The following is an 11,585-nucleotide window of genomic DNA, read 5'->3' on the forward strand; positions in this document are numbered from 1 at the left end:
TGACTTAGTTTAGATATCTCATTGAAAACCCTACACTACCCCTACCTGCACAAAAGGTAACTACGTGAGGTGAGGAATGTGTTAACTAATATGATTATGTTAATCATTTCACAGTGCATACATATCAAATCATCACATAAATACGCTTTATTTTATTTATCAATTATACTTCCGTAAAGCTGAGGAAAAATAAACAACCAAATCTACAATACTAACAGTTTATTTCTCATATCTGCCATTCCTCTTGTGTTATAACTTATCATGACTTTGCAAAACAGATCTTTGGATATTATTTATAATTTTAATAATAAGGCTGCAGTTCTCAGATATGTTTATAAATGGTTATTTGTATGGAAATTAAAGAATAAGAAAAGTTGATTCAGTTTTTGTTTTTTGGGGTTTTTTTTTTTTTTTTTTTTTTTGAGAGAGAGAGAGTGCATTTGCTGGGTGCGGCTGGTGGGGGGAGGGAGAAGAATGACCATGCCAAGCATGGAGCCTGAAACAGGCCTGGATCTCAGGAGACCAAGTTCATGACATGAGCTGAAGTCAGGAGTTGGGCAGTTAACCAACAGCCACCCGGGTGCCCTGATTCAGTAATTTAATAACAGTATAAAAGAAGTAATGGTGTAGACTCACTTGAGATTTTATTTTGAGAATTTTATATAATTTGAACTGTAAAATATAAAATGTCAAAGATATTTATCTGCTAGCAATTTTAGGGACCTTGTTATTTGGCCAGTATGGGTTTTAGGACAATCATAGCATAGTTAGCAGAAAAACATAATGAACTAATATTTTAGCCTTAAAAAATGATAGGAAATAGAAAAATTACTGGTTTTTTTCCTCATTTTACCAAAGCGAGATCACTTTCATTTGTATTTATAGGCAAAATCAACATTACAGACCAGTCCTCAGCCTCCCCCACAGGTAAGAAATTCTTTTCTTAAATCTGAGTCCCAGGGTTTCAAATAACTTACAGTAAATTTAAACTATATGAGGTTCTCAAAGCATTCCAGATGAAATCTACCCTTTAGAGCTTTGAAGTTAAAATGTATTTGTTATTGTTTAAGTCTAAAGTACTCCTAAAAGTCTACTTACTGAGTTATGCTGTGAGATACTGAGTACCTTCCTTCTCTTTAGCAGGACTGAGATTTGTTATTAAGTTGTATATTTTCAAAATTATGAGTTAGGTATGTTTTCATGTTTATACATGCGAGATGTAATAGATTGGTGACCAGCTTATTTTATTTTCTCAGAGACCATCTTGGTGGCCCTTTGAGATGTCTCCTGGTGCACTAACTTTTGCTATCGTCTGGCCTTTTATTGCCCAGTGGTTGGTACATTTATATTATCAAAGAAGGAGAAGGTAATACTATGGTTTTATAATTCAAAATAGTCACAAAATCTTATAATCTGTAGTAGACAGAGCTTTCACCAGCAGTGAAGGGGACAGTACCATTTCACAGACATATTGTCACACTGAACACTCTGTACTGATCCTGGGACTGAAACTACCTTGGAAATGACATCTGGCGGACGTCTAGGTACTTGTTAGACTGTGAAAAATTGAAATCTGATGTCTGTCATGGGCCCTTTGCTAATGTTAAAGAACTACCAACAAGGGGTAAAAAAACAAATAATGCCCGCGTGCTCTCTGTATCTTTGGCTTAGACATTGACATTTCACAAGACAATAGCTGCGTGGCTGACGATCTCTAGAAATAGAGATTTTTCTAGATTGAGAGCCAAAATTCCAGTTTGGGATGCCAGGAGATACCTCAAATAGGTGTGAGAATGATGGATTGGGATCCTTGAAAGGGCTCTGAGATTGTCTAGGTTAGGAACCTGAGGCCGAATCTCTTGGGCCAAAGGAAATCCTCAAGGCATTTTTTTTAGATACTATGTAAGCTGCATTACTTTCCATGGATGGGCATAGAGACAATTGTTTACCTCCCTGACGGCTTCACTTACTACGTTTTTCTGTTTCATCACCATTTCCCAATAAGTAACAACGGATGGGGAGAAGAAATAGGGTATTTGATCTAACATTTTAAGTGCTCTCTTAAATATGTGCAATAGAGACACATTTGTAAAAATTATTTAAACAATAATTAAGGGTATGTTGTTCTTCTAGCAAACAACCCAAGTTCCTAATTAACTACACTAACTGACAAAGGTAGAAACCAGACATTTGCCCTTCTCTTCTCCAGAAGGGATAAGCAGCATACTAGCTAGTGGAAGTGCTCCAGTGATCAGAGCTGATGGCAGAGAAACCGAAATGCATGGGGATTTGGATGAATCAGTCTCCCTGATTCCAGCTTATGTTAAGACAATTTTATTTATGTTCATAAAAAGGTTCTGTGCCACAGTAACGTACTTACAGTACATCCACTCACTTAAAAAACTTTAGTAGGATTTCAGAAGCACAGATTGCTTTCACAGTATTTCCTTTTTAAAAATTTCTTTTTAACATTTATTTATTTTTGAGAGACAGATCATGAGTTGGGGAGGGACAGAGAGAGAGGGGCACATAGAATCAGAAGCAGGCTTCAGGCTCTGAGCTGCCAGCACAGAGCCCAACGCGGGGCTTGAACCCACAAGCTGTGAGACCATGACCTGAGCCAAAGTCGGACACTCAGCTGACTGAGCTACCCAGGCGCCCCTATTTACCTCTTTTCTAAGGCATTTTTTATAGATGTCATTTCAGCTGTGTGTAAGATTTGTGTAAGGATTCAATAAACCTTAGTTTAAATCCTTTTTATTTTTTAAAAATTGTTAATGTTTATTTTTGAGATAGAGATAGAGCTCGAGCAGGGGAGGGGCAGAGAGAGAGGGAGAAAGGGAGACACAGAATCTGAAGCAGGCTTCAGGCTCTGAGCTGTCAGCACAGAGGCTGACTTGGGGCTCGAACTCATAAACCATGAGATCGTGACCTGAGCCAGAGTTGGACGCTTAACTGACTGAGCCACCCAGGCACCCCAGTTTAAATCCTTTCTAATTTTCAGACATTTTACATTTCTTCTATGATGGTTAGGTCTAGTGCTACATGGTGCTTCAAATTTTAATTTCCCTGATAATTGGAGGAGAAAAAGAACCAAACCTTTTCCCACTATGTAGTAGGAATGTTAGCTTCAAGCAGCAGGGCACAGTGGCATTAAAGATAGGTCTTGACATATTTGGCAATGCAGTTCAAAGTTCTTTTTCATGTTTCCTTTGTAGAAAGTTGAGGATTGGAGAGTAGAGAAATTTGGCACAGGACAAAAACCCTAAAGCTTACTCTGGTTAATAATTTATTTTATGTTTAAGTTTGAAACAGCTTGTCACTTTATTAAAGACTGAAAGAAAAAACAACTACTTTCCTTCAGAAGTCACCAAAAATTGTAGTTTTTCTAGAGTATTTTTTTAAGATTACTCATTACTAGTGGACGTCTATACTATTTCCCTTAAGTATCCCTTTCAGTTATTTACAGGTGTCTCCAAATAGAGAAACTCTTATTGATTTTTAATATTCTACTTTATTATTGTTGAATTTTTATCAAGTTTTCAGTATGTTAACTGTTTAGTCCTTCCCAATTACCAGTTACTTAGCACTACACAACTGCATTTTGATGAGATAGTGCTTGCTTATATACAGATTAACAGTTTGGAGATAGAGTTTGATATGGGAATAAGTTTCAGCCTTGAGGGGATTTGGACATCTTTTAACCTGGAAGTGTGTAGCAATTGTTAGTCTGACAGTTACAGGAATGAAAACTAGAGAGTGGTGTGTGTGGTTTGGAGCAGACAAGTTCTGTGTTAGAGATGAGGAGAAAGATCCAGAAATCCTATTAGGGTGGAAAAAGCCAGGAAAGGAGCAGACGTGCCCCATTCATAATAGGGAGCATCCTGTATCTCCTCCCCTAATACAGAGTCTGGCTTACAGTCGGAGGCGTTCGGTAAATGTGTGTTGAATGCATGGCCGAATGGTCACTGTTTGCAGGACTGCAAACTGAAGTACCATATGGTACAGAGAAAGCTTTCATTTTTAAAAATTTATTTATTTTTAATTTTATCTTTTCATTTTATTTAATAACTATGCATCTGGGTACAAACAGTTCTATGTATGTATAAAACAAGTACCTATGTGTGGTAAAACTTTTTTTTTCAAGTTTGTTTATTTTGTGAGAGAAAGAGAGAAGTAACATGATAGGGGCAGAGAGAGGAGAGAGAATCCCAGTCAGGCTCCCCGCTGTCAGTTCGAAGCCTGATGCGGGGCCGGCGGGAGAGCGCAGTCTCACAAACCATGAGATCATGACCTGCACCGAAATCAAGTTGGACTCTTAACCAGTTGAGCCACTCAGGCCCCCCTGTGGTAAGCTTTTTAATAAGATGTTTTGTTTTGTTTTTAAACATTAAAACTGATGTCCACTGCTTGGTTTTTCCCCCCCAGCATAGAAGAATAAAAATTCAAAAGTAATTTCTTACATTTTCACTTTGCAGTGGATCAGAAACAAAACAAACACATTTTTTTCTGAATGTGATATGAACAGAAACAATTGGAGACTTTCTTGTTCAGAATTAGGCCCTGAGCAGCCTCCTGCTCGTGAACTGCCTCTTCCCAGTTCCCTCACCTGACCATTCTAGTAAAATTACCCATTAGTAGAATACTAAAAGCAGACCTGTTCAGTCCCAAAGACTACTCTTAAGCTAGTACTTTGAAGGAAAGGATGTTCATAACCACTTCTGTATCATTCTGCCCCAATTCATAAATACGCAAACATAGTTTTCTTGCAGGCACTGAACTTTCAGGAGAGAGCTAATAGAACTGGACAGGTGTGGGAAGGCCTCAGTAAATGGAGTCTGGGGCGGATGGTACCGCCTGGAAAAGTCAGGTCCTCGCTTCTGAGGAGGGGAGAGAGCCTCAGCGGCACCGCCGGAGCAGATAGTTCAGAGGGCAAGGTGAAAGGCAGAGCGTTTTCCTCTTCCCTTATTTGTGGTTTTCTGTAACTTTTATTTTCTTATCACACCTTGCCCTACATTTTGCAAGTTAATTTAAACAGAAAAAAAGGACAGAAAGATCTCACAAAGAGCCTGAAAAACATTCTAAATAGTTCTGAAGCGAGTGCTGGGCATTTACATCTATTTCCCTATTACAGTAGGAGATTGGGATTCAGAGAGCTGTGGTTTTTATAAATCTGGAGAGGATCTTGTATAGGAATCTTCATCCTGTGGGTTCTTTGTAAGTGTTGCTCACTGTCCAGGCACCTTCCAGCTAACATTTCTGCTAAAACCTCACTCAGACAGTCAGTCTTTAGAACCACCCACAATTCTGTTCCGGTCCCAGGGGCGGTATTTTTTCCCATCATGCCTCGAGGGATCCCCTTATGTTATTCAAAATGTCACTCCTGCCAGGGAAGTGTACATAAGAGGATTTCTACAGAGGATAAGGGGTGATCTGATTACTTAAAATATCACTCCTGCCAAGGGGTTGCATAAGAGCATTTCTGCAGAGGTGAGGAATGAATCTGTAATAAGCGGGTTTCAGGCATTTGGCTTTTTTTTTTTTTGATGGTTCCAAGCTTATTATTTATTTTTGCTGCTTTTGTTTTCTTTTTTATAGTTTATTGGGCATTTTGACATCTTGAGTGCTGGGAAGGGCATAGAGATTTTACAGCTGTGGGACCCTGCCCAGACCTCAGCTCTTGTGTGATTGTTATACCTTGTGCTAACAAGCCCGCCCTTCTCTGACCACTGTTCACTCAGTTATCACTAAAACCATCACTGCCTATCTGAGTTGTTAGTTCACATGTCCACACCCCCGCCAGCAAGTAACCTAAGAGCTCTTTTGAGAGCTGAGCGCCTGCCTCATTTATGTCTGAATCCCCGGGGCCTGGAAAGTCAGATACGGACTATCCGTTCATTCAGCGAGTAATCTAGGTTGTACGTCTATCAACCCTTTGTAGTTTTATTGAGGTTTCTTGTTTCCCAACTTTCCCATTATAAAATAATTCCCCAAATTCAAAATTGCATTAAGCCAACTAGAAAAGGATAAGTCATTTCTTACGGACTGTTGGTAATCTTATGGTTTGAATGTGAATATTCTTGTTGTGTGTTCATTCAGATAATTCTTTGGTATGGGTGTGTTTCATATTCAGGTTGCATTTATATTCATAGGAAATTGGTTTTTACTTTCTCTTTAAAGAAAACTGAACTGAAGAAAATGGTGTGTTACTCCAGAAGACTCCTGGGCCTGGATGACATCAGAACGAAATGCAATGTGGAGCTCACAAGAGAATCTTACTCGTTTGTGATGATTACACTTCTTTTTGTCGTCCAATACTTTGGTTTGTGTACATATATACATATATATTTTGCACTACACAAATATAACATTTTAAGGACTAATATTGCTGATACTTGAATAATTAATCTCAACTAGGTTACAAATAGCATACATAGACTTACCCTACCCTTAAACTTGAAGGACATTAAATTATTGTTTGGTAACACGTTTACCTGATTATCTCCCATAGAGAACTAGAAGCTGCTTTTCCAAGGTACAGTTGTGATAATGAGATCAGATTTATAACTGGATATTTTTAATTTTCTAAATTAAATATGAGAAAGAATGCAAACCAGGAGTGAACTTCAAATGAGATTAAATCAACTTTCCATCCTAGTCACTGAATTGCCATGCCAAGGACTAGAAAACTGCTGGAAGAATCTTCTCCACGTCCATTGTGTAATCTCTCTTGGGCGTTCACAGCACTGACTTGAGTGCTCAGGCGTCGTCACTACAAAGCAGAGCCCTCTGTGCCAGGCTTGCGTTTCACAGATGAGCACAGAATAGACCGAAGTACTGATGGGGGTGATGCATGGGGTCCAAGTAGGTCTGAACGTGTGCTCCGAGCCTGTAGATCATTGGGACAACTTTATTCAGCCGTACACATTTATTCCTTTGTAATCGTTTTTCTTTAACTGAGGATATCTTGTTTCTGCTTCATAGGGTGCTTTGAAATATAAAATGAAAACTTATTTATACTGTTTTTACAAAGGTCAAAAAGGAAACACATGAAAATCACTTTTCTGTAACTGGCGAACTACACAGACTGGACTCTTAACCTCCTAGTGCCTCCGTTTTTCCTTCGGGTGTAATATTCGAGATACAGCTGTTTCACAGGGGTAATAGAAGGACTGGAAAGCTAGCGGGCCACATGCTTCCAGATGAAAAAGGCACACCTGACTAATGGAGACTTCAGTGTCCTCCCCTCAGCTCCCATTGAGACTAATTAAAAAAAAAAAAGACTGTAATTTAGATCCTTGAAGGCTTTGTTTGGAATTACCCTGTATGGCTTCCAGAACCTCACTCATTAGATGTACCTTGTACTTTAAAGATTCCTCTCATTCGAAGGCATAGTAAATAATTTTTAAGCATTCTTGGTATGTGTGATGTTGGGTTAAGCATCATGTGTTGTGTTTTCAGTGAGAAAGTAATCCATCCCTCGTATAGAGGAGGGTTCTTTGTTTCCCTGAAGAAAAAAGTATAAGAATACAATTTGCTTTCCTCAAGAATCTTTTTTTCTTATTTTTTTCATGTAACTTGGTGTTTTTTATTTTTTAATCATATTTGATTAAAATGTGTCTATCTAACATTTGCTTTTTAAAAACTGTCCTCTATTTGTTTAGGGGGAAAATGAAGCAAGTAACCGAATTATATGTAAAAATAAGGTTTAGACCTGTGGATCGGGGATTATTTTCAAAAATTATATATCAATTTGGTACCAGAAAATGGTGGCTTTTCTCTTAGTAAATAAATAAATAAAGTGCAAATTAAGAATATAAGCAATTATGATTTACTACAGGCAGTGGGAAGTAACTAACTGCTCGGGCTGACTGTTTGTATCCTATTCCAAAGTCTTATTTTATAGTCTGAAGAGCACTTTGCACACAGTTCTTGTATATACAAGTAAAGATGTAATTATAGGATATAGTGTTACTGCTTTGTTTAACAAAAACCTCATTTAAAATTTTAAATGGACAGCTGGTATTTTTTTAATGATCTACTTCTTTTCTGTTTCTTTATTGTAAAACTAAGTTAAAAATAAAAGGCTAATGAGAAAGGATATGGTTTTTATTACTTGTTACTGATAGAATGCCTTGATTATAAATTAAGGATTAAATGAGCATAAATAGAGAAATTCATAGAAAGTAATTGGGCCTCTTTCAGAATAAAGCTATGCAATGATAAATAATTTTATAAAAGAAACTGGGATAAAGTATAACTCTTTTAGTCATTTGGTTGAGAACATTATTGGTCCAGCCAGAGTCTCAGTTTCCATTCATACACCACTTAGACAGCTCCCCAGGGGCGCCCGGGGGGCTCAGTCAGTTAAGCATCTGACTCTTGGTTTCAGCTCAGGTCATGATCTCACGGTTCGTGAGATCGAGCCTCAGTGCCTGCACAGAGCCTGACCTGAGATTCTGTCTCTCCCTCCCTCTCTGCCCCTCCCCTGCTCTCTCTCTCTTTCAAAATAAATAAATAAACAAACATTTAAAAATTCCTAAGAAGAACAAACAGCTCCCACAGCCACCCAGTGCACCCTTAAACAGCCATCTTAAATACTCACAGTTGGTCTTTGGTGGAATACGATGAGATTTTGTGTTTTAATTTTTTTAACATTTATTAATTTTTGAGAGAGAGAAGGACACACAGCATGAGTGGGGGACAGAGAGAGAGAGAGGGAGACACAGAATCAGAAGCAGCCTCCAGGATCTGAGCAAACGGTCAGCACAGAGCCTGAACCGGGGCTCTAACCCAAGAACCGTGAGATCATGACCTGAGCAGAAGCTAGCGGCTTAACTGACTGAGCCACCCAGGTGCCCTAGATATAGTTTTATAAATTCAATTTTGCCCACATATAGTAGGAAAGACCACGTCTTTGGGGCTTAAATGCCCCCTTCTTAATTTCTCTTCCTTCTCTATTTGTTTTTCCTTTCTGCTTCTCAACCCTTGTTTTCTCACTGATCTTCTCTCCATTAATCTTTTTTTTTTTTTAGGTTTTATTTATTTAATCTCTGCACCCAGTGTGGGGCTTGAACTCATGACCCCAAGATCAAAAGTCCCATGCTCCTCCTACTGAGCCAGTCGGGCACCCTTCCATCAATCCTCTTTTGAAATGGTACCACATTTTATAAACTGGAAAGCGATAAATGCCCTTCTTCTTTTAAAAAACGATTAAAAGGAAACTTTTAGATATGCGGTAGCCCTTGTTTTTTATTCTGCCCACCATCCTTTCCTCCTGATAACAGCTCTGCTCTCTCTCCTCCACCCCTGCCCGCTTTGGAGAGCTCCTCCTCCTCCACTCTTCTCAGGTGATTCTGGGCAGCCACTGAATGGGACACCAGCCACGGCAGCCCCGCCCCTCTCCAAGCCAAGGCAGTGGACCTGTGACTCGAGCCTGCCAGTGTATGTATGCACTCTACTGACCACGGTGAGAGTCCCAGGGATGGGCACAGGTCCATAAGTAGGGCAAGCGGTGCTATTCTCTGGATTTACTTCAGGAAACCAGGGGAGAGAGCATTTTGCCTTTTCCAGAATGTTACACAGTTGGGAGTCATGCAGTATGTAGTCTTTTCTGATTGGCTTCTTTCACTCACCATGGCGCATTTGAGGTTCTTTCATGTAATTTTATAGCTTCATACGTAATCTTTATTTTATTTTATAAATTTTATGTTTCCATAAAGCTTTATAAAACAAGCAGGGGGCCAGATTTGGTCCAGAGGCCGTGGTTTGCAGACTTCTGATTTAGATAGCTTATTTCTTTTTAGCACTGGATCATATTTGACTGTATGGATGTACTAGTTTATTTATCCCTCCACCTACTAAACAACACTGTGGTTGCTTCCGAATTTTAGAGGTTATGAGTAAAACTGATACAAACGTCTGCGTGTAGGTTTATGTGGTCATAACTCGTGTGGGTAAATACCAAGGAGCAGGATTACTGAATCACATGGTAAAGGTAAGTTTCGTTTTATGAGAAACTGCCAAAGCGTTTTCCAGAGTGGCCGCACTGTTTTGCATTCCCACCAGTAACAAACAGGAGTTCTTGTGGTTTCCCATCTTTGCCCGCATTTGATGGGCGTGTGGTGGTATCTCATGGTGGTTGCATTCTCTTTCTCTTTGAAGTATAGCCTGTAAGGTTACTGCTCTACAGATTCTGGGCCACCTATCCTGAGACGTGGAGGAGGCTGAGATGATGAGACCAACATGTGGCCCTAAGAACTTAGACCCAAGTCAGAAACAGTGAATTCAAGTTAACTCTGAAAACACTGCCCACCCCCTACATTTATATAGTTTGTTTACATGGATTACTATATTTCCCTTGTTACTTAAGGTAGTTTAAGTTAGGTTTCTGACACTTGCAGCCAGAGTCCTGACTAGAATACGTACCTCTGGATTCTCAGGACTGATGTAGAGTGCGGGGTCTAACACCGGACAGTCTAGGTTAGAATTGTGAGCAGTTACAGGAAAGTCATTTAAAAGTTGAATATCAGTTTCCTCATCTATAAAATTAGGATAATAATATCATAGGGCTAATACATGCTTGTTTAATTAGAACAGTGCTCAGGATAATAAGGTAAACAGTAAATATGGTAAATACTTAGTAAACGGATAGCTATTATTTCACTATCAGTCCTTTTACAGAAGTAGGACAAGAAATCGAAATCCCTTTCACAGGTTTTGAAAGTGCTATAAAAAGGATACACCCTGTGGGGAGCTGGGTGACTCAGCCGGTTAAGCATCTAAGTCTTGATTTCGGCTCAAATCATGCGTGATCTCATGGTTCGTGAGTCTGAGCCATGGGCTGGGCTCTGCACGTGGGTTTTGGGATTTTCTCTCCCCACCTCTCTCTCTCTGAAACAAAACAGAACAAAACAGAAAACAAACAAACAAAAACATGGAAATATCACTACAAGGGTACAGATTTCTCTTTTTCCTTTTTTTAAACCAGGGCTAGTATCTTCCACTTATCCTCTGGATATCAACCCTTTCCTCAAAGATTTTGCCATATTTTTCTTTTCCAGAAATAGCTATTTAACATCAACTATGGGTTGATTTTATTTTAGTACTTCCAAGGTGTGTTTTTGTTTTAATTAAAAAATTTTTAATGTTTATTTATTATTAAGACAGAGAGAAACAGAACATGAGCAGGGGAAGGTCAGAGAGAGAGAGGGAGACACATAATCCGAAGCGGGCTTCAGCCTCTGAGCTGTCAGACCAAAGTCCAACACGGGGCTCGACCCACGAACCACGAGATCATAACCTGAGCCGAAGTCGGATGCTCAACCAACTGAACCACCCAGGCGCTCCCCTACTGACCTTTAAAACTTCAGGGTGTAATAGAGGCGGAATTTAAGGAAAGGTATTAAGCAGGCTGTGTTGTAGCCTATGAACAAGTAATATATTGTATCATTTATCTTGAATGTATCATAGATAAGCTGCTATATAACGATTGCCACTTCAGATAGCTGTGAAATTAGGTGATTAACTAGTTGTTACTTAACCTTCTAATTTCTGTAGAAGTCTAATTACATGAAACAGAAGTT

The 11,585-nt window shown here is 39.1% G+C and overlaps 1 protein-coding gene across 3 annotated transcripts in view; it reads left to right on the forward strand.

Moving 5' to 3' along the window:
* The window catches only part of ACBD5 (acyl-CoA binding domain containing 5), a 46,589-nt gene extending 38,777 nt beyond the window's left edge, over nt 1–7,812 (forward strand). For all 3 annotated transcript variants that reach the window (XM_029954052.1, XM_029954050.1, XM_029954051.1), the window contains 3 exons: nt 886–927; nt 1,257–1,366; nt 6,181–7,812. In XM_029954052.1, coding sequence (XP_029809912.1) covers nt 886–927; nt 1,257–1,366; nt 6,181–6,193 — 165 coding nt within the window. In that variant the 3' untranslated portion in view covers nt 6,194–7,812. The remainder of the gene's footprint in view (nt 1–885; nt 928–1,256; nt 1,367–6,180) is intronic.
* The last annotated feature ends 3,773 nt before the right edge of the window (nt 7,813–11,585 follow it).

This window comes from Suricata suricatta, chromosome 10, assembly GCF_006229205.1.
Source record: "Suricata suricatta isolate VVHF042 chromosome 10, meerkat_22Aug2017_6uvM2_HiC, whole genome shotgun sequence".
Taxonomy (NCBI): Eukaryota; Metazoa; Chordata; class Mammalia; order Carnivora; family Herpestidae; genus Suricata; species Suricata suricatta.